This window comes from Suillus clintonianus (assembly GCF_016758775.1).
Source record: "Suillus clintonianus strain FC179 chromosome Unknown DEU56scaffold_10, whole genome shotgun sequence".
Taxonomy (NCBI): Eukaryota; Fungi; Basidiomycota; class Agaricomycetes; order Boletales; family Suillaceae; genus Suillus; species Suillus clintonianus.
Window position 1 is genome coordinate 454700 of NW_024539234.1, and position 21419 is coordinate 476118.

The following is a 21419-nucleotide window of genomic DNA, read 5'->3' on the forward strand; positions in this document are numbered from 1 at the left end:
TTCTGTTAAACACGATCTTTCTCTCCTTCAAAAATCGGTTTTCATGTCGTCGTTTTTCGCGGATTATCCAGGGACAGTTTATCATAATTGCACGCATATTGTAGATGGATGGACTCTCCGGGACAGATTGACATATCCTTGTACGCATGTATTCATTTCGCAAAATTTCATTTCCCAACTGTTATCGAATAGCAGTTCCTGTAACAAGTACCATTTCACGGCTTAACGAACAAATCAGTGAATTTGTCTACCGGCAACTTGGACAGCGACTGCGCGTCAGTCACGGTTGCCAGGATCCTTGTGACGAATATCAGCGCTCAGTACTAAACTGCAAAAATAACGCTGACTCACTTCTGTTGGTGGGCCTCATCGAAATGTGTGGAGATGTGCCTCTTGAACTTCTCCATGAGAAGAGGAATACCCTCCTCGCGGCGACGCTTGTGTCCAACAGGGTACTCGACCTCGACCTCATCAAGAACCGTGCCGTCGTTCAACTCGACGAGGAGGGCGTTTCCAATGGAGCGCTTTGACGGTTCATGGTAGTTCACTGAGAATGCCTGTTCCTCCACACAGTGAATTTTGGCGCGTAGTACATCGATACGGGGATCGGCAGCAGAGGCGTCGGTGTACGAGTTCGAGGTGAGCTCACCAAAGATGAGAGGGTATGCAACCATGTAGCTAATCGCATGGCTTTGGTGGGACCCCGTAAGTGAGTTTACCATCATAAATAGTTCAGGATGCTTACTCTCGGTCAGCGAAGTTGTCCAAGGGACCTTGCTTGTCGATGATGCGAATGGCAGCCTCTTGCGTGCGGATGCGCACGCTCTTGATGTCGTCTGAGGATTTGCCGACTGCCTTGAGCTGCTTGTGGATGGTATGTGCGGCCTCGACTGCGGTTTGGGCGTGGAATTCGGCGGGGTACGAGATCTTGAAGAGAACGTTTTCCATGATGTATGAGCCGAAAGGCATTTGGAACTCGAATGGCTTCCCCTAGAGGTCTAGTTTAGCGGGCGGAACTGTTGCGCTTTTGGGGTATCTTACCTTGAAGAGGACGTCGTAGAAACCCCAAGTCTTGGCGGTGAGGACCGAGGGGAGACCGAGCTCGCCCTTCTTGACGAGAAGGGCGAGGTTGACGGCACGGGAACAGGCGTCACCTGCTGCCCACGACTTGCGAGGGCCAGTGTTTGGTGCGTGACGGTAAGTACGGAGGGATTGACCATCGACCCACGCCTGCGAGACGGCGTCGATCGTTTGAGAGTGTGAAAGACCGCTGCATGTACCATCTCAGTTGTTACATTCGACTCCAAAGTGAGGTGCACTTACAGGAGTTTGGAGACAACAGCGGTACTGGCAACTTTGACGAGCACGACGTGATCGAGACCAACGCGGTTGAAAGAGTTGAGCAGGGCAAGGCCACCTTGAATCTCGTGGGCCTTGATCATGCCCTCGAGGATGTCGCGAACGGTCAGAGGTTGTCCCTGGCGAGCGAGGTGGTCCGCAACCGCGAGAATGGCACCCAAGTTGTCTGATGGATGACCCCCTAGAATGCGGAGTGAGCTCATGAGCAAGATTTATAGCCCGTTCGCACTGCTCGACACGAGGCGGTCATGTACCGATCCATGCGTCTGCCTTGATAGCGAACTCTTCGTTATTGTTTTACTCACATTCAGCAGCGAGGAAGCAGTCATTGAAGTCCAACCAGCGGATGATAGTGCCAATATTGAAAGCGCCACGGATAGGATCCAGCTGGTAATTCGTTCCGGGAACCTTGGTGCCTGCATCCAACAGTTCAGCATTTTATCGTTCATTCATGTCAGGACGTCGCACCATTAGGCACAACTGTCCCTTCTACAACGGGACCAAGGAGCTTGGTGCACTCCGGGAAATTCAAACCCTCCAGTCCGCATCCAATAGTGTCGATGAGACAGAGTCGTGCAGTTTCGAACGCAAGGTCTGAAGTGACCTGGTAGTTGTGAACATAGTCTGCAATGTCCTTCAGGACCTTGTCCGGCTCTGGTCGAACGGTGGATTCTCCGTGGTGAACAGACATGGCGCGTGCGGCAGCTCGAAGGATCAGGTTACTTGGGACCCCAAGTGATGATCGATAAGAGATGGAAGCACTGATCGACCGGTTAACAGACCGTGGCACACGCCGAAACACAGACAACATTGCTGAGCAAGGGAGAAAGGACGGTTGTGGGTCGGGTGCACAATTTTGAGTGCTCGCTTCCCGTGGGCAATAGATTCGGCTATACCTTGCGACTGAAACACATGTTTATCCCAGGCGCTTTCAACATCGTCGCTTTTTGTCTCTAAAGCGAACGGACCAACGTTAACATTCTTTCTTGAATATTCAGAAATCCTCGTCGTGATCATTCATATCAATGATGCGGGCCCGGGCGCTACTATCATCTCGACCCGCTCACGCTGCTGCACATCTCACAAACGGACTCTTGTAAGGTAACATCATCACAGACGTACTGACTAGAGATCCAACTTCAATAGAACAGCCTACTCATCTGAAGTGTGCAGGTCTTCCTTGATCTTGATGTCACTTTAGCAGCCTGCTTGCTCTCAGCCTGTTATGGGCAATAGGGCTGTTTCTTCGTGGACATGCGCAATTGACTATTTCTTCGCCGAGCTTGGAACTTCATCCGAAGGAATGACTGTCTTCCTGGTCTACCTTCTACTAGGGGAGACTAACAAGGCCGCACCGTCTCCATCCAATCACAATATTTCTCGCTACCTGACTTTGGCGAGTTCGTCACGGACCATTGACGTTCACACAACTTTAATTCGAGATCTCCGCGTTTAATTGAATCTCACAAACGGGAGATATTCGGGGAACCGCACAGCATTGGGGGATGATCATCTCCTGCTGGTAAGTACACGTGTTCTGCCAGCAATATTGCCGCGTATGTTGTACAACATAGTGGTATGAAAATCGCATTCGCGGACCGCGTATGCGGATGATAGTGTTTGTGTCAATGTGCCATGCTTATATTGTAGGGCTGCTTGGATATGTTCAACCTTCTCCACTTCTTGCTCCCAGCTGCATTTTCGCTTTCAGCACTAATTGAATCCTGCAACAATAATATTTATTTATGTCATTCTCTGGATCGTCCGCTGTCGCTCTCGAGCACCAACGCATACAATCATCTCCCACTTCCCCGACCAACCCGCAAACCCTTTCAAATGTGCGTGATGAGGCTGCCCAGAGCACCGCACTCCGTATAATTACCAATGCCTGCATCGTCGACGGTGTCCGCATTGGTGTCCACTTTTCGAAGGAAGATGACAACGACTTTCTTCGACTTGTCGCTTCCTATATATTCGCCCGCCTACCTTCGTCTCCATATCTCTTCGCCATAGCCACCACTGGTGCATTGCCAACCAATGGTGGTACAGGGCGTGGTGCCTGCATTTCAGACGCACTCATCATCTGCGGGTCAGATGAAGATGATATGCAGCGAGCTGTGCTCCTCGCGTCCTCCAGATTTCCAGGACGTGTCGATGCAGTTGACAACACAGGTACACTCATTGCTCAGGCTGCCTCCATACGACATATGGGCTCCTCGTCATACGACGAGGCCGCCTTGTGGGACGTGTTGTTCAACTCCGTGCGCAATCTCGTCAATCCTCATCTTCCTCCCCCTGGATCTCGTAGCATCGACCAAATTCTCTCCGACGCCCGGTCCAAGCTTGAACGAATGACGCCTCAACAAGCTCACGACGCATTTCACGATCCCACATACCCAGTGCCGGTCTTTCTCGTGGATATTCGCCCAGCTTCACAGCGTGATCGTGAAGGCGAGATCCACGGATCTCTCATCATTGAGCGAAACGTGCTGGAGTGGCGTTTTGACCCACGCTGCGAAGCGCGATTAACCATCGCAGATCGCTATGATTCGAAGATTATAATATTTTGCCATGAAGGGTACACCAGCTCATTGGCTGCGGCGTCCCTGCACGAGCTTGGGTTGTTTAATGCGACTGATATAGTGGGCGGTTATGCTGCGTGGATCGCAGCTGGTCTGCCATGTCAATAGGGGCTATTGATGAGGAAAGCTATCAAGTCAGTCGACCATCGTTTTTGTGTAGAGATGCAATTGATGGGACATGCATCAGCAGATGGATTTTATCAATTGTACCAACAGAGATGACACCTCACAGGTGGCAAGCTTGGCAGGAAATGCGATATACGGGGTAGCGCGGGGATATGTGCATAACCGATATCCTTTCTTGATGTGAACTTAGGATAGAAAGACTGTTCCTTTGCTGCAATTTTGCTGTGTGGGTAGTACGACGTCTCGTATTTGATCGAGTGACGAATGAAACTTGTGTATATGTTCCAAAATAATGCTAGACATAATCTATAAGGTGTTTTTGTAGCAGCAATGTACACCCAAGAATGATGATCTTGTAATGTGATGCTATACTCTAGTCGTTATCAAAGGTATTTTGAGCACTTATAACAGCGAAGTTGTCTCAAGCAAGAGAACGATACCTAAAAACATGGTGAGCACGGTCAAGATGGAGAATCAAGTTGGACTCACTGTGCACGATGGAAGGTATACTCTGTGTGGTCACGTCCACAACTAGGTCTGCTTTCTTTGGTACCTCATACTCGGTGTCAACACCAACGAAGCCCCTTATTTCTCCGCGACGCGCTTGGGCGTAAACGCCTTTGCGGTCAGTGCTCTCGCAATGTTCGAGAGGCGTTGCGACATGAATCAGGAAGAAGTTCCCTCCTGCACCACCATTTTGGAGAACAGTATCCTTCACCAACGCTCGTGACCGCTCTTCAGGGGCTATAGGTGAAGCAATGACAGCCGCCCCCGCACGAGCGAGTTCGCCAGCGACAAAGGATATGCGTTGCAAGTTCTCGTGACGCTCTTCTTGTGTGAAGCCCAGCTTGACGTTGACATCATCTCGCACGGTCTCGCCCAGGAGAAGGGATACGCTGCGACCACCTTGTTCGTTGAGTGCGACTTGGAGGGCCTTTGCAATGATGTCCTTTCCAGAGTTGTAGAGGCCAGTAAGACACAGAACAAAGCCCTGCTTGTTCCTTGGTGGGTAACTTTCTCGCAACCTCGTCACTACAGCCCTGACGCGCTTGTCAGATTGATGCGTATGATACAGAGAATGGGAACGTACTCGTAACTGAACCAGTCAGGGATATGCGCCCCTGATTTTAGTCGTCTCCGCAGCTCCGTGCCAGAGATATCCAGAGTTTGCGATCCAGCAGGGATTTCGTCAACTGGTTGATACTCATCGGTGGAGGGGAGGTATGTCATCTGTTGGAATGGAACCATCTCTATCTCTAGCTCATCTTTGTACTTCTCAACAAGTTCTTGTGCGTCATATGGGCCGTAGAAATCTTTGCCTTGTGAGTTCTTTCCTGGTCCAGCATGGTCGCGACCGACAATGAAATGCGTTGCACCAAAGTTCTTTCGGATAATTGCATGCCACACTGCCTCACGGGGACCTGCCATGCGCATTGCGAGAGGGAGGAGCGCAAGGTGACCCATTCCATTTGGGTACTTTGCCATGATGGCTTCGTATACGCGAACACGAGTATAGTGATCGACATCTCCCGGCTTCGTAAGACCGACGACAGGGTGGATTAGAACGTTCGCCTGACGTTGGCGAGCAGCACGAATGGTGAGCTCACGATGAGCACGGTGCATCGGATTCCGGGTCTGAAAAGCGACGACTCTGCGCCATGCAAGTTTTTTAAAGTGGGCACGGAGTTCAGTAGGGGTGTCTGTCGATGCTTTTTAGTGATGTATGTCACCCTAGAAACTGGTGCGACTTACATCGGAGAGCAACATAATCGAAATGTGATGGCGCCTGTATAGCTTGTACCTTTCCTCCTACATAGAAAGGCTTGACGCGGTTGCGGAGGTACGCGACAGAAGGGTGTGCTGGATCATCGGCACCAAAAACGTGAATAGATTCCTTGGCGCGGTCATAAGTGTAGATATCATCAACAGTGATGATTGCAAGTGCTTCGTCGTCACGAGGGTCACGGAGAGCAATGCGAGCGCCGGGTGCTATGCTGAGACGCTCGATATCTGCAGAAGACACGTCAAGGGTGACAGGCATGGCAAAGAGTGTGCCATCAGACAGTCGTAGTGTATCGACGACGCTGACAGAACATTTCAGCGTTACTTTCTTGTGACTTAATAATCTCTGCTACCTTGTATAATCAGCTTCGTTCATGAACCCTTCCAAAGGACTAAAGCCGCCGTTGATGATAAGCTCGAGATCACAGAGCTGACGCTATTTAAGATCCATATTCAGCTAAGCGTCAAGGTTTTTGTCACTCGGGAGACAAACCTCGGTGAGCACAATGTCCTTGAGCTTTGCAGCCTCGCCCTTGAGCTGCACGGATATGGGTTCATCTCGTGCAACAAGGTCCTAAATAACCCACACGATGTTAGATAAGGTGAAACATAAAACCCAAAAACATACTTTCAAAATTCCGCCATGAGGTGTGCTGGCCATTTCTAATATGTATCTCAGAGGGTATGCAGGGAGTCAAGGACAATTTCCTAACCCAGTGAGTGTTTAAGAGGATATCTGAGCGAAAACCTCGGTGATTACTTATGCAGCATCGTGACATTGCGATCCCGGATGAGACGATATCACGCAATCGTGAGCAAGGCATATGACGAATATAGGGCAAAAGAGCTCATACGAATTCTGAATACGCAACAGCTTGCAAAGAGCACTGACCGGCGAGGCATTCTGCTGGTCATATGACGGACTGAGTAGCTTTTCCAGGAGCAGCCTGTGACTTTGCTCGTCGCTGCACCCTGCCGCGGCACTGCACGTCCATGATATCACCTGCCAAAATGAAGTTCACTCACCAAATTTGGTACCAATCCTTTGTACCTGTTACATAAGCCAAGATTTACCAACTTGAACTTTGTTGATATTGCGTTGCTTGGACACGCCCCGAGTCAGACGCCAGATAGGAGTTGGGGACTGTGCCACACCCTGCCACACCCTGTCGCCGCTGCAGGCGCGCGCAACTCTGGCAAGCCTTCTTACTCATTTGCCGCTGCGGGCGCGCAACTCTGGCGAGGACCTGCAAGTCTGACTCGTGGCAATTGAATGCGCGAAATATCATTCTCATGCCATCCCATGCTCGTCACTCGTCCACGTCGAACGGATCAGCACCCGCGGGTCACTAGGCAAGCCTATCGCCTTACTTAGGTTTTCTGATAGAATAGAGGGGCAAACGTTAACACGCCTGGTCTGTTCTGGTTAGCACTTTCGTGTGCATTATGACAATTGCATCCTATGTTTGAAATGTTCTACAGGCTCGGGGACGACCAACCGCACTGCTCCACTTCCCAATGTCATAATTAGATTCAGAGCATTGTCATATCTCCTTTCTGCACGTGTATTCCCTGATTTTCGTTTTTTTCCGCTCTCAATTGACACTGCTGAGTGCGGTCACTGTATTGTTTCGAACACAGTGTTACTAACAACTTGTAAGGTGGGGATTTACATATTTCCAAGAGCGTTCCCGAATATTAATAGTAAGTGTCAGTAGACTCAGTGAGAATATGTCCAAAATATGGTATTGCGGAGTCTGCATGGAAGGTCATGAGACCGGACAATGACCGGATGAAAAAAAAAACATCTTATCTTCCTGAGCTAACAGGTCGAACAAGTGTGCCTGTAAAAGGGCCAAAGCATGGGGTCGTCGTAAGGCGCATGACTCGAAGTTGCAATTATCCAGTTTTCTTCGTGAAAAACGTGGACAATTTTGACATTCCTGCCACGCTGGCCTTCTTCAGCTGCTCCACGCCATGTGACGACTTTGCGTCTTTCTTCTTCTTCTTATCTCCATCGCCAGCTGCATCGGCGTCAGTATTCTTGGCGTCCTTTTTCCTCTTCTGATTTTTATCGCCAGCCGCAACAGCTTTCGTAGCCTTGGTTCTCTTCCTGGTATCGGGAGCTACAGCGAGTAAAGCGAGTTCTTCGTCCCTGATCGTTTTTAAATGGGCATCCAGTTTGGAAAAACTGATGGCCTATCAGTTTCTGTTAGCCGTAGTAAACAGGACACATACTCGTAAGACGCAATCAAATCCTGCAATACATCCCGGGGCAGATATTGCGATAGCAACTCGCAGGCTAACTTGATCCGTCCCGCTGGAGAAAAAAATGTACGAGGTTAGGAAGAGATAAGCGATGAAAAATGACGTACATTCAAGCAGTTCTTCTTTTCCATCGTCCATCAGACCATCCTTTGCAAGGTTCCGTACCAAAGTGCGAGACATCTCTGCGACCCTAGGGTCGGATAAGCGTCCCACCTTCCGCTTAAGATTTTCTAGCACAATGTCATGAGAGTATCTGTATACTGTAATCTCCTCCGTAACAACTGAGCGCAGGCATGTGAATAAATGATTATACGACACTTGAAACACTTACCTTTAATGTCGCAGACACGCTTTATAGAAGATTGGACAAAATCCAGAGACAGAAAGGAAATAATGTCGTCTGCAGAGATCTTTAATGACGGGTCTTTCTGAGCTTCTTTCTCGGATGCATCAGCAATCGTTGCAGAGACTTCTTCTATAATATCCTGCAGAGGTCGGAAGTTGCCTTTCGAGCCGTCGCGCTGTTAAACAAACATTGTATGGGGAAATAGCACTGCGTGAACGATAACATACCGCTTGTGGAACGCGCAAAAGATACATGAGCAAGAACATGGGGTCCATGGGTGTCATCACCATAAGTTTTCCATCTGAATACCTGTGCGTCAGAAGTACGTACGACTGGGAACGAGATCTGCGTTACGCACCAGCGATGACTTCCTCTCCTATGAACCAGGTCCGCGCATTGGCCGGGGATATAGCTTGCACCTCCGATATGGAACTCGTCTTTATGGTATCATCCTGCGCATGTTGATCATGAAGAAGAAACAGCGATGCGAGACCTTGTCATTGTAAGCGCTGAGAACGGCAGTAGTCGTATATCAACTGACCTGTACGCGGGTGTGGAAGTCTTAGAAATCGAGTCGCATAGTCGGCATGACAGTTTTCTTGATTTAGCCGCGCAGTCAGTGCGTCAATAATGTCTGTACGGAATGGCCAGCCAAGTTGACATGGACGCTGGCGTGGACAAGGCGAAGAGCTTACCAAGTGGCAGTATCGCAAGGTGAGTCGACATCCTTCGTGGAGTTTTCGAGGCACTGATATTGTACCAGTAAGGCCAGGGTATATGTGCTACTAGTACTTGCTAGTATAAATTTAAGCTGCAGTACTTGGTGATTCAGAATGTTGTTCGCGTTGTTTGCGCGTTGTTTTGCACTTCCATTTAGGGACACCCCCTTATTCGCGGTTGTAGTGGTAAGAAACACATCTGCATTACAATGCTACAGGAACTTATACGTTATCACAAGTCGCCGCGCCGGCTGGATCGGCAGATGCAACACCCGCAGCGTTCAAGAAATCACTTGGGCAAGCAGAACCTATACTCGTGCCAGCAGCGTTAGGAGAATTGGCCGATGCTGGAGGGGTAGACGTCGCTGGGCTGGTAGGAGCGGCCGTACCACTGTCGACGCCGCCAGGGGTAGTCTGGGTCGTCGGATCTGAGTTTACTGTCACGTCCGCGTTGGTGAGGTTGTCCGTTGCGCCGATGTCCTCAGGGGGGGTGGTGGCGTCGATAGTTATCAACGGGGGTGTCGTAGTGGAGGAATCATCAGACGCAGGTGGGGCGGACTGTGGTGGGGGGGACTGTGGTGGAGGAGAATGTGGTTGGGGGGACTGTGGTGGAGGGGACTGTGGTGGGGGGGACTGTGGTGTGGCGGATGCACTCCCGTTATCAGGCGTGTTGCTACCCGCGGGACTAGTTGTCCCAGTTATGTCTCCAGAGGGACTGTTTCCCGCAGGGTTGGCAGGAGTCCCGGAAGCATCGTTATTGGCGGGGCTGCCGGCTGACGTTCCAGATGTCGTAGGCCCGTTTGCACTTCCAGGCGTCTCCGAAGGTGTGCCCCCTGGAGAGTCGGCGGATGCGGAGGGAGCTACAGAGTTGGCAGGCGAAGCGGCAGGTGCGGGATTCGTCGAAGGCCCGGCGGAAGAGCCTGCACCCTGATCACCTGACGCTGCAGAATTATCTGGGGCGCCTCCTGAATTGGTTGTGCCAGCCGCGTTCTCACTCCCTGCCGGATCCCCGAAAGCTCCTGAAGAGCAGCCACCTTCCTGACGAGCTACGAGCAAGCCAGAGGATGAACGACCGAACTCGTGGCACCAGACTAGGAGGTCAGTGAAAGTGCGTTCAGATAGTCCGGTGGGAGGGCTAAGTTCTCGTCTGCCAAGGAGAATGAGGGAGTGCCGAGGGTGTGGATAAGCGACGTCTGCGATGATGCAGGAGGAAGGCGACTGGCAGGGGCGGGCGAGTCGAATCAACTGTGCACTTAGATAGATAATTAGGGACTTACATATTGATGATGAGTGGTGACTTCAAGAGGCACGGCGAGCACGGCGGGGAGCACGAGGGCGAGCGTTGAGAAGGAGCGCATTATGAACGAATGTGGGGTAGCAAATGCAAGCAAAATGTGCAAGAAAAGAAGTTAAGTCGAAGTGGAAGTGGAAGGATAAAAACGGGATGAATCGGAGACTGCAAAGAGCGAGCTTTTATATGTCTCGAGCTCAGTGGCTGACATAAATGCTCGATGAGCGTTGGCTGACAGAGTTCCCAGCACCCGGAGTATATTATATTCATTGGCGGTATAGATCTTAGAAGTCTAATGTTCGGCGCTCGACGCCAACATCAATCTGCTTACTGAATGTTGAATATGCAACATATAGCTGACAGAGCAGCTTTGGAATTCAATCTGTATGAATCACCGATTGGCATACCAAGTTCCCAAATCGACTCATCGGGCGGTATCAGTGGTAGGGACTATGCCTTCAATTTAACCCAAGGACGTACTGACAGCGCGAACACGAGAACATGACATTGAGCTCATCCATCCCAAAACTCATCGGTTGCTCCAAGGATACCCTGCGATCACAGGTTTTTACTATTTTGGGTCCGGGGGACGGGACGGACGCCTTGCATGTCGTTCAACTAGCAATTCCTTGCTACATCAAGACATTGTAAGGCAGAACAACCGACTAAATGCGGGAACTCACTGGCACCAACCAGCACTTGTAACATACGAGGTATTGTTTTAAACAGTACGTGGCCTCGCACTGACGACAACCTAAGCCTTCGTATGATAGTAAAGGGGTTGACCCAACCTTCGCATGTTTTTGATGCAACAAGGGTGATAAGACTCGATGATTAGGCGGGGTTCATCGATCATCATTCTGTAACAGGGAAGCGCACACTCGTGAGCAGTATCTTTGAAAAAACTTCTAAGAACACTCAACACGAGTGTGCACTCGAGCTCGGTTGATGACGGTCTCTTCAGTGGAAGTAACAGTCATTCAACGCAATCACTTGCGTGAGACACTACTTCCATAAGAATTGTGAAATGTTGACGTAAGTCAACAAGCACTTGCAGTTCTCCCTCGCGAACCGTCAAAAGGTCACAACAAAATGGCTTCGTCTTCAGGTGCGCAAACTCTTCGAGAAACGGTTTCGTCTCGGACTAATCAGTTGCAGCTGTTGGAAAACTTTCCCGTGAGGAGTTTCGGCGCCAAAAGGATCTCGATGCTGCCAGAAAAGCTGGAACTGCTCCTGCAGCTCTAGACGAGGAGGGACGGCCTATCAACCCTCATATTCCTCGTGAGTTTGTATTATTTAGAATTATCAATTCTGTAATCTCATCCTCCACTACAGAATACATCTCACAGGCCCCGTGGTATCTTGATACCGGCGCACCATCACTAAGCCATCAACGTCGGCCATTTGACGATCGCTCCTCAGACAAACTTGACAACTGGTATGACCGTGGTGCGAAGGCAGGACCTGCTGCGAAGAAATACAGAAAAGGTGCATGCGAAAATTGCGGCGCAATGACACACAAGAAGCAGGATTGTCTGGAGCGTCCACGGAAGAAGGGGGGCGAAGTTCACGAACAAGAATATCCAAGCGGATGAGATCATACACGACGTAGCGACGGGATTTGATGCGAAGAGGGATAGGTGGAACGGGTATGATCCTGCAGAGCACAAGAAAATCTATGACGAGTACGAGGCTATTGATGCAGCACGTCAGAAACTGAGGGAGGAAGAGATTGATAACCAAACAACAACGGATTTGGCTGCGGTGCGGAAGGTGGCGAAAGCTGGCAAGAAGGAAGGAAAGGAAGCTGATCCTGACTTTGGTTCGAGCGATGAAGAAGACGCCGACGACGACAAATATGCCGACGCTGCAGATGCTGTCGGACAAAAACTCGACACGAAGACTCGCATTACAGTTCGGAATCTGCGCATCCGAGAAGATACTGCCAAATATCTCATGAACTTGGACCCGGAGAGCGCATACTACGATCCAAAAACCCGTTCAATGCGTGACGCTCCCATGAAGAATGTGCCTGCGGAGGATGTATGTCTTCACGCTTCCTTCCTCGATTCGGTCCTAAATGACATCCATGATAGGCGAAATTTGCCGGGGATAATTTCTTTCGGTTCTCTGGTGAGGCCCCTGAAGTTCAAGAACTGCAGCTTTTCGCGTGGCAAGCCGCAGCTCGAGGGAATGATGTCCACCTCAATGCCAATCCCACGCAAGGTCAACTGCTTCACCATGAATTCAAGGAGAAGAAGGAAATGATGAAGGATGTTAACAAAGTCAGCATTCTGGCAAAGTATGGTGGCGAGGAGTACCTCGAACACGTACCAAGGGAGCTGGTAAATGGGCAAACGGAGGACTATGTCGAATATTCGCGGACTGGCCACATCATTAAAGGGAAAGAACGCGCTAAAGCACGGTCAAAGTATCCAGAGGATGGTGAGCTTCTACTTTTACTTTCTGATAGATGTGAGATATGGTATTGACACGAGTTCTAGTTTACGTTAATAATCATACAGATGTATGGGGCTCATGGTACGACGTTTCAAGCGGTACCTGGGGCTATGCATGCTGCCATTCAACCATCCACATTTCATATTGTGCTGGTGAAGTGGGCAAGGAAGCCGCACAAGCTTCGACGGCCCAAGCCTTGCTTGCATCATCAAAGGCTCAATCAGAACCTTCTGCCCAGGACAACGAGGCTAGAGCCCGAATAGAGCAGAATTACTCCAAGAAGCGTGTAGGCGAAGGTGATGTTTCTCTCGATAAGGACCGGTTAGCAGAGGCCATCAGTGAGGAGAAGAAGCGGAAAGCTAGAGGAGACAAGGATGATGACCGATATAGCAAGAAGGCGAAAGGACTGCAGAGTGGTAGCCACGATGTTACTGAGGAGGAGTTGGGTATGTGTTTAATATTTCATACTTTCCGATTGGACGCCTTCTGATGCTGGCCTATCATCTTGCAGAGGCTTATCGAATGACGCGCCGGAATGCAGAAGATCCTATGGCAAACTACGTGGACAGCGAAGATGTATATACGCGATGATGTATTTTACCTTGCTTTTCCCTGCTCTGTATATTCTTTGCATCCTGGACGTGCAGAAAGGCTAACACCTGTTTTGTATTTGTTGCACAACGTTGTTTGGGTCTACCATTCGGTTCACACGAAGTTCAACAATTGAATAAGCGGATGTTTACTAAAGCTGTCGGGACACCACCATGCATATGACCGTTTGAGTCTTTCCCATGACATTCTCAACAGCACCTGCTCTACTATTTGGTCTGGGCGTACGCGTTGCCCTCAACAAGTTCTCGAGCACTGCTGACGCCAGTGCTGACGAGGGTGTCATCAGCGATGTCATTCTTCTCGGGGTCGTCCAAGGCGTCGCGCTATATTACGCTCTCATGGAATACCCTGATTTCGCGTTCGCCGTTGCATTCGGCATCGCCGCCAGACTCGCTATCGAGTTCATGATGCTCCAGGACGTCCCCAGGTGCGCGACCACCTTGCTCGGTGTCGCCCTTGGCGTCCTGGTCACCGACGTCCTATCACAACTTATCGAGGACGGTTACTTTTATGACTTTCACGGAGACTCAGCTCGTGACAAAGAGAGCACGTATACCCCAAAACGAAAACGTCTCGTTAAATTCCAGTCTACTACAGAGTATCAAGTGATACCCCCCAGCCGACCCCCGCGCTCCCGCAAAAATGAGCCAGATCAGCGATGGCGTACGCCACCTTCAATGACTTCAACCAGTAGCATCGATCCCAACCACACCATGAGCCCGCTAGAACGTGAATTAGCGGCGCTACGTGCAAAGGCGTCGCTGGCAGATAGTGAGAGAAGGCGGTTCAAGGAGGAAAAGAAGTGGGCCGAGTCACAGGGGAACGTCGCGCGGGTATCCCAAATGAGTTGGCAGGTGAAAAGGTACACTGCCCTGACGCAGAGTTTCACTCGGGAAGCAGATGCTAGACTCCTTGAAGGTGGGACGTCCAGTGATTCATCTGTTTGATCACATGTTCAACGTAGTGGCTTTTAGTGACTGCGATGAAGCAGCAGCAACAGACTACTGCTGGCGCAATTGCTCCACAGCCCTCAGACAGACATCGGGTCGATCGGCATACGAATCACTCTCGACAAACAACCCAGGAGGTTGTGATTGATAGACAGTCCACTGTAACAGTGGATGTTCCAGGGAGGCATCGGAGGCAGAGCTCCGGGAACTTGAAGTCTGCGATGCGTCTTCAAGTACGATAATGACATGATGAGTACGAGTAAGTAATATACCCCTCCTCCGATACTAGACCTGACACTGTGAAGAGATCATCTACATTACGACCCTGCAACTGTCGCCGCCTATTTTGCTTCATTTCCTTGGGAGCTTTTCTAGGACTTATGTGTATCATTAGATGTGTCCCCGTTGGCATAGTGGAGAGCCGTCAATTCCGAGTCAAATATACCATCTTGGTCAAAATAGCAATTATATTTCATCTGTATGTACACAGAAAATAGATTCCGTTAGCGTGACTAAATGTAGACGTTGGGTAGGCGGACGCCACCACCGACAGGAGAGAACACGAATATTGTTTCTCAGACAGTGACTTCAAGAGGAAGGCCCCGGTGTGGTGATGCGCGCCTGATCGAGGAAAATATTCGGGTGGAATTGAATTGCGTCTTGTCAGTGTTGTATGCTGACAGGCTGGAGTATAGATACTTCAATGACGATAAAGTAGCCAAGCGAAGAAGTGTTTGTGTTGAGAACCGCTGAGTCAAAATGGATGAACTCCTGCGAGCCACATAGAGCTTCGCATACTGCATCTGAACTTTCTTCAGAATCTCCGCCATATACGCAGTCGAGTTCCCGAATGGATGGAGATTTAGCAAAAGAGGTGGACATTGAACTCAAGCTCAGCGAACCGACGCAATAGTTGACCCAAGGAGGGTGCACAACAACAGAAAGAAGCATTCGCGTTCATCGCACCAATGCAAAATACGAAGGTTGGGCAAGAGCTGTGATGGTGCGTAAATGAGGGCTTGGACGACCCGGTCGTCTACGATATCTAGATCATCGGAGTAAACAAAAACGTGGTGGCATGAACCCGTGTATGGTTTCCAAAGGGTATCAAGTGCAGGCTCCTTGAATGTCGTACAGGATCTCGCAAGAGCAGCAAGTAACACAAGAGCACATTGGAAGCAATTCATGTTGTTTAAGATCACAAATAGAGAAAATGTGGAGTAGAATTTGTGAAGGTAAGAGACTGAGGGTTAGAGACAGACGTGCATGATTGCAAGAGAAACCAAATCCAACTTGACAAGCGATATGGTGCTTAGTCACCCCCGCCGAGACACGTCGCGACCGAGCAATTTACTGTCTAGGAGCACTGCGTATCATCAGACCTCCATGTGTGTAGCGGAGCCCGTCTGAAGTTTGTCAGAAGATTAAAATTTCATCCGGGAATGCAATTGATACATGTCAACAAATATAAAAGAGTTGTGGAATATTGCAACCTGACTTAAAAAAGTTAAGTGTGATAGCCAGAGAGCGTGAAAGCAAGAACGGGGTAAGATCCAAAGCACAAGAGTGAGTATGAGCAAAATATTAAAGTGAGGTACTATCGATGCGTTTTGCCATTGGTCTTCGTTGCGACGCTCGATGGTGTGCCATTGCTCTTGCCGCCTGTACTGGGGCGAGGCTTCTTGGCAGAGGTCGATGCTTCCGCCGACGCTCGTGGCGCAGCTTCCTTCATCACCATCTTCGCATGAATATCCTCTAATTTGGAGGCCTTGACTTTCTTAGGCCAAAAAAGCGTCACGAAGCTGCGGTCAAAAAATAAATATCCATAAAATTTGTCCAGATTTTCGTACTCACGCCCATAGATGTCGACGCCATCGTTCTCGATCCTCTCCAGCGGCTTGTTTATTTTGAAGAACAATTTCAATGCGTCGCCCAATGGCAGCTAGCGAGTCCTTCAGAATCGCAACCTTGTCATCGCGAGGCATGTCCTCGCCAGACAACTTCAATTGTTTCTACAGAGAGGAGTTAATATTGGCTCGGATATCACACAAAAATACTTACTAGCTGCTTCTTGACTGGTCTCAACTCTTCCTTCGTCGCAGCTTCATCCATGGATGGACTAAAAATTATATCAGTATATTATACTTATAGTCTAGCACAGGACGTACCATTCGTCCGACGATTCAGAGTCCGTAAATGTAGGAGTAGGCCGTCTCTTGCGTCGTTTCGCCCCACCATCATCGATGGATGCAACGGCCTCGCTCTCCGCGCGGCGTTTCCGGCCGATCGGAGGCGACGACGACGACGACGCCACAGCTGTTGGGGGAGGAGTGGCAGAACCCTTCAATTGACCCTTATTCCGCAAAGAGCTCTCGTACGAACGTAGCTTCTCGTCATGCTCACGAAGTAGGCCAAGGAGGAAGTCACCACGCCGGACGAGGTGAATGGCATTGGGAATCGGCCGAGTAGTTGCATCTTCCCCCTTCTTGCCTTCCTCCAAGAAGAATTTGCCTTGAAGGCCTAGCCGCGCATCCTTCGCCATAGCCTCCCAGTTGCCAAACCCATATATGAAGGCGCCAACAAGGAGCATCGCATCCTCTTGCGGTCCCCACCGCCCAGACCAATTGAGAGTCGGTCTGATGTTTTCGATCGGAATGGTCCAATTGTAGAGCTCTTCCGTAGTAAAGTCGCCCAAGATGTTGTTCAGGATGCGAAGGTCGCGATACCGCGATAACACGGTCTCCGCGTTGATGTTACCGACATTGCGGAAAGTCACAAGGACAGCCTTGCTCTTCTGGGCATTAGTCAAAGTCTCCCCTGCCGCCATACGTTCCCGCTTTTCCTGGTTGTTCTGCTCAACAGCTTGCGTGCAAACCTCGATGATCTCGTCGGAGACGTCCATGATCATGCCCTTGTGCTTGTCGCCAAGTTTAGATTCGTTGACCTACAGGGGTCATTAGATCCGGTTAATGAGGAAACCATAATCTACTCACAATGACATCGTAACGCTGACGGATGTCGCCCCAACGCTGCAAACTCCGAATAAGAACACGTACGTCTCGTTCTTTGAGCTCCATGGCCTTTTGACTAGCAGTCTTTCTCTGGGGTCCTGGAATTTTGGGTTTCTTTGGAGCAGGTGCCGGTGCCGGATGATCGACATCCATGCCCTCATAGGACACAGGTGCATGGGTGCGCTTGCGATCTCTAAGTTCTGCCGCAACCGTCTCCTCAGCCTTCCGCTCATCCTCCTCTTTCTCGAACTTGTGCCGCTCCTCTGCAGGAATAATGTCTTCCCAATTCATGTCATTCTTCACGTCGCTCACGGCAGCGAATTGAGCGAGGAAGCCTTCACCACCAAGCGAGGCACCACCATCGCCGCCAGCGGCCATTGTCTCATGGTCCTCGGCGCGGTTTAGAATGTCGTCCAAGTCCATCTCGTCAAGCTTCTGGTTCTGTTGCGAGTCATCCTTGTCGAACCTGGAAATAAGGTGAGCGGAGAGTGTCTGATCAGGAAACATCGTTACTTGCATCTTCTGAGCCCCGTATTTCAAGACTGCAGTGAGCTCATCTTTGCTGAGATTGTCAGGTTTCGTGGAATCCTTGACCTTTTCTCCTTTGGGGTTGGAGCTCAGATGCGCCTGTGAAGTATCCATTTGATTGATGACTAACATGATCAATGAGATCAGGTGTGAATCGGATGAAGGCATTACTACTCACTGGCATACTCCAACACCATCTTTTTCTTGGCCCTCTCGAGAACATCCTCCTCCATCGTATCTTTACTGACGAAACGGTAGACGCTGACATGAGACTTCTGCCCTATGCGATGTGCACGTGCCATGGCTTGCAAGTCGTTTTGAGGATTCCAGTCGCTCTGCAAAGACGTCAGTCATACATGCCATGACATACGAACGGCCCACGCACGTCAAAAATAATGACAGTATCGGCAGTCTCCAGATTGATGCCAAGACCACCTGCACGGGTCGACAACAGAAAGGCGAAGTCAGGCGATCCAGGTGAGTTGAAATGTGCAATCGATCTCTTCCTCGCATCTGACGCGACCATGCCATCCAGGCGTTGATGTTGGTATCCACGAAGACTCATGTAATCACTCAAGATGTCTAACATCCGGACCATTTGACTGAAGATGAGCACGCGATGACCATCTTGCCGAAGGCGTACGAGGAGCTTGTCGAGGAGAACCATCTTTCCGCTGTTCATGACAAGGCCCTTGAGAGTGTCGTCGTTGATATCAGTGCGCACTTCAGCACCGTCGAAGAGATAAGGGTGGTTCGCAGCTTTCTTCAGCTCCATCGCAATGTTCAGGAGACTGATGTTGTTGTTCCCATTTGCGCTCTTCACCAAACCTTGGAAGTTCTAAGCAAGGATTAGCTAGGGTTAATCGCCAGCGGCCATAAGCCTACCTTTGTCAAGATGTTCTTGTAGAAATGCGTCTGCATGGCAGACATTTCTACTCGAAGGATGCGCTCACTCTTCGTAGGCAAGGAGGTAAGGACATCGCGCTTCAGCCGGCGGAGCATGAGCGACTCAAGTTGTTCATGCAGCTCCTTGATCTTGGCTTCGTGGTCCGCGTCGTTAAGGTCAAATTCGTTTGTTAAGGCAACTATAGACAATGTCTCCTCAGCCACAGCCACATCGGCAGGAACAAGACACAGAACGTACACTTCTCAGGCATCAGGAAGTGCATCAATGAAAGCAACTCTGCACGCGGTATGGCGTCAGCAACAATCGGCAAACCCTAGTCATAGCAACACGCACCCCTGACATTGTTTTGCAGTGGCGTACCGGTGATCAATAGCTTCGACGCAGCAGGGAAAGACCTCAGAGCCTCGTACAGCTGGCTTTCCGAGTTCTTGAGTCGATGAGCCTGAAGCGGCTATCAGTGGCTTTTCTAGACGTCCCGCGCTTGTCTCACCTCGTCAACGGCAAGCGCCTGCCACTTGATATCCGCAAGCTCCTTTGCGTCCCTGAGAGTGAGCTCGTACGTGGTCAGCAGGACATTCATCTTCAGTCGTTTGTTGGAGGGGCCAAATTCATACGTCCGAATGACCTCACGTGCAGGAGCGGTTCCTATGTAGGTGATGACGTTCAGATCAGGTGCCCACGCCGCAAACTGCGATTGCCAGGCGGTGATGGTGGAAAGCGGAACGATGACAAGGAATGGACCATATTGGTGCTTTTCATGGAAAAGGTAGGACAGAAAAGAAACTGTCTGTACGGTCTGCGCATAACATTTCAGCATTCTGAAAGACGAAAATAATAAGAATGTACCTTTCCGAGACCCATTTCATCAGCAAGAATGCCATTCTCGCCTTTACTCCACAAATATGCCAACCAGTTCAGTCCGGTAACCTGGAAGTCCTTCAACTCACCACCCGTCGAGGTGATGTAATCAGGATCCTTCTCAATCTTCGAAAACGATGGCCGCTGGTTACGCGCATAATTCATGCTCTTGTAAGGGAACTTTGCCTCGACCTCTCGTTGACGATACGCCTCAATTTGGGCTTTGGCGATAGGACGCACTTCCTCCTGCGATTCCCATGTGCAGTGCTCGTAATTGAGCCCAGTCCATTTGCAGAAGTACTCTGTCATGCCCTCTGCACCATCGCGATGCGAGACAATGCGTTCAACAACCTTATAGGTCTCGAGCTCCTCCTTCTCGCGCTCCTTGTCAAGAAGCAACGCCTCAGCATCTTCCTGGGAGATGCCTGGCGCACTGAGGCGAGACTGATACATCTTGTAAGCTTTGATATAGTTGTCGACACGCTTGAGGCCCTTGAAGCGTTTGAGGAATTCGTAGGTCTCATCGGTATTATGCAAATGCGAGAAATTTTTCCACTTAATGTGGAAACGCTGTAAGACGTGTCAACAACACCCTGCTTGCTCACATTTTGACACTCACAACATTATCAAACCAGATATCGTCAGGATCGTCTTCACGACCCTCATCTCTACAATGACTCAAAACAGACTCGATCTCATCTTCCTCCTTGAACTGCGCTGTAGGATCGACGTAGTACCCTTGATCGACATCCTCTTCTGATAGCTCAGCAAGAGCTTGAACATCATCGGTATAATTGGGAATCTTGCCGCCTCGGCTGGAGACACGGATTTCGTCTCCAGAAACACGAGGCCGTTTCTTCTTCTTCGATCTAGACCCATATTCCGAGTCAGAATCTGAGTCGTTGTTCCGGGAGATGGCTGTACAAAAGCTGAGCGCGAGTTCCACAAAGGAAACAGAGTACATACCTTTGGGTCTTGGTGCTGACGATGACGGCTGTGATTTCTTTTTTCTCTTCTTGGGAGCTTTCTTTTTGCCGTATTCGTCGTCTGCATAAGAGCCATCGTCCTCGTCCTCCTCCTCGTCCTCCTCAACGTTATCTTCGTACCCCTTGTGTACAATGGTCAACGATCTCGGAAGGAAAAGATATGATAGATAGATAACATACCGACTCTTCAACATCCTTTGAACAAACATTGAATTAAATTGTAACGACTAACATATAACACATGAGACTTACGGAGCCTTTTGGGGTGTAAGAAGATGGCCCAGCAATAGCGACAGAGGTAGTGTCATCGACATCCTCTGCATCACCATCGGCATCGGCATCTGCGTCTAGGTCCTGAACATTATCGGCAGCAGTGTGGTGATTGTTGACTTGTTCATTTTCAGAGTCAACCTGCATAGAGTCATCACTGTCATAATTGAGATTAAGAGCGTCGGGATTGAGCGCCATGGTGTCGACGCTGTGATGGACAGTGGAGGGAGAGGATGTGGTTGGGGGTAGAGAGGGGAGGGAAGAGGTCGTCAAGGATCTTGTTGACGAAAATGTTCACACGTGTGGCCATCGCTACGGACAACGCCGGGCAAGGCCCCATCGTCACCGCTCATGGCATTGGTGA

General features: G+C 49.9%; 8 protein-coding genes across 8 annotated transcripts; 3 read left to right on the top strand and 5 right to left on the bottom strand.

The window, feature by feature from the left end:
• Positions 1–215: 215 nt before the first annotated feature.
• Positions 216–2050, bottom strand: DEU56DRAFT_728695 (2-methylcitrate dehydratase; the record flags this gene model as incomplete). Its single annotated transcript, XM_041348058.1, has 7 exons — positions 216–297; positions 352–690; positions 746–990; positions 1042–1270; positions 1324–1540; positions 1665–1775; positions 1828–2050. The coding sequence occupies 7 exons, from the start codon at positions 2048–2050 to the stop codon at positions 216–218; spliced, it is 1446 nt and encodes a 481-aa protein (XP_041212757.1).
• Positions 2051–3174: 1124 nt separating this feature from the next.
• Positions 3175–4291, top strand: DEU56DRAFT_780597 (uncharacterized protein). The gene is made up of 2 exons (XM_041351970.1): positions 3175–4075; positions 4129–4291. Exon 1 carries the CDS (start codon positions 3465–3467, stop codon positions 4047–4049), a length of 585 nt encoding a protein of 194 aa, XP_041212758.1. The 5' UTR covers positions 3175–3464; the 3' UTR covers positions 4050–4075; positions 4129–4291.
• DEU56DRAFT_780598 (uncharacterized protein) lies at positions 4292–6578 on the bottom strand. The gene is made up of 7 exons (XM_041351971.1): positions 6478–6578; positions 6343–6423; positions 6203–6285; positions 5820–6151; positions 5158–5767; positions 4557–5107; positions 4292–4507 (listed from the first exon to the last, which is right to left on the bottom strand). The coding sequence occupies exons 1-7, from the start codon at positions 6508–6510 to the stop codon at positions 4470–4472; spliced, it is 1728 nt and encodes a 575-aa protein (XP_041212759.1). The 5' UTR covers positions 6511–6578; the 3' UTR covers positions 4292–4469.
• An 882-nt stretch (positions 6579–7460) lies between these two features.
• DEU56DRAFT_780601 (ribonuclease H2, subunit B) lies at positions 7461–9359 on the bottom strand. The gene is made up of 9 exons (XM_041351972.1): positions 9159–9359; positions 9005–9097; positions 8822–8956; positions 8691–8764; positions 8449–8638; positions 8225–8398; positions 8088–8169; positions 7665–8040; positions 7461–7608 (listed from the first exon to the last, which is right to left on the bottom strand). Exons 1-8 carry the CDS (start codon positions 9187–9189, stop codon positions 7749–7751), a joined length of 1071 nt encoding a protein of 356 aa, XP_041212760.1. The 5' UTR covers positions 9190–9359; the 3' UTR covers positions 7461–7608; positions 7665–7748.
• Positions 9360–9368: 9 nt separating this feature from the next.
• DEU56DRAFT_34317 (uncharacterized protein) lies at positions 9369–10699 on the bottom strand. The gene is made up of 2 exons (XM_041345763.1): positions 10460–10699; positions 9369–10400 (listed from the first exon to the last, which is right to left on the bottom strand). Exons 1-2 carry the CDS (start codon positions 10538–10540, stop codon positions 9405–9407), a joined length of 1077 nt encoding a protein of 358 aa, XP_041212761.1. The 5' UTR covers positions 10541–10699; the 3' UTR covers positions 9369–9404.
• Positions 10700–11502: 803 nt separating this feature from the next.
• DEU56DRAFT_780616 (Pre-mRNA splicing Prp18-interacting factor-domain-containing protein) lies at positions 11503–13697 on the top strand. Its single transcript, XM_041351973.1, has 7 exons — positions 11503–11581; positions 11632–11754; positions 11809–12038; positions 12070–12516; positions 12570–12918; positions 12978–13379; positions 13445–13697. The coding sequence occupies exons 1-7, from the start codon at positions 11566–11568 to the stop codon at positions 13522–13524; spliced, it is 1647 nt and encodes a 548-aa protein (XP_041212762.1). The 5' UTR covers positions 11503–11565; the 3' UTR covers positions 13525–13697.
• A 21-nt stretch (positions 13698–13718) lies between these two features.
• On the top strand, positions 13719–15009 carry DEU56DRAFT_851180 (uncharacterized protein). The gene is made up of 2 exons (XM_041355190.1): positions 13719–14463; positions 14520–15009. The coding sequence occupies exons 1-2, from the start codon at positions 13725–13727 to the stop codon at positions 14735–14737; spliced, it is 957 nt and encodes a 318-aa protein (XP_041212763.1). The 5' UTR covers positions 13719–13724; the 3' UTR covers positions 14738–15009.
• Positions 15010–16092: 1083 nt separating this feature from the next.
• On the bottom strand, positions 16093–20763 carry DEU56DRAFT_729163 (SNF2 family N-terminal domain-containing protein; the record flags this gene model as incomplete). The annotated part of the gene is made up of 13 exons (XM_041348083.1): positions 16093–16297; positions 16350–16507; positions 16557–16614; positions 16664–17439; positions 17489–18159; positions 18213–18369; positions 18420–18872; positions 18920–19119; positions 19179–19217; positions 19275–19383; positions 19432–19737; positions 19788–20369; positions 20419–20763. 13 exons carry the CDS (start codon positions 20761–20763, stop codon positions 16093–16095), a joined length of 4059 nt encoding a protein of 1352 aa, XP_041212764.1.
• Positions 20764–21419: the final 656 nt, after the last annotated feature.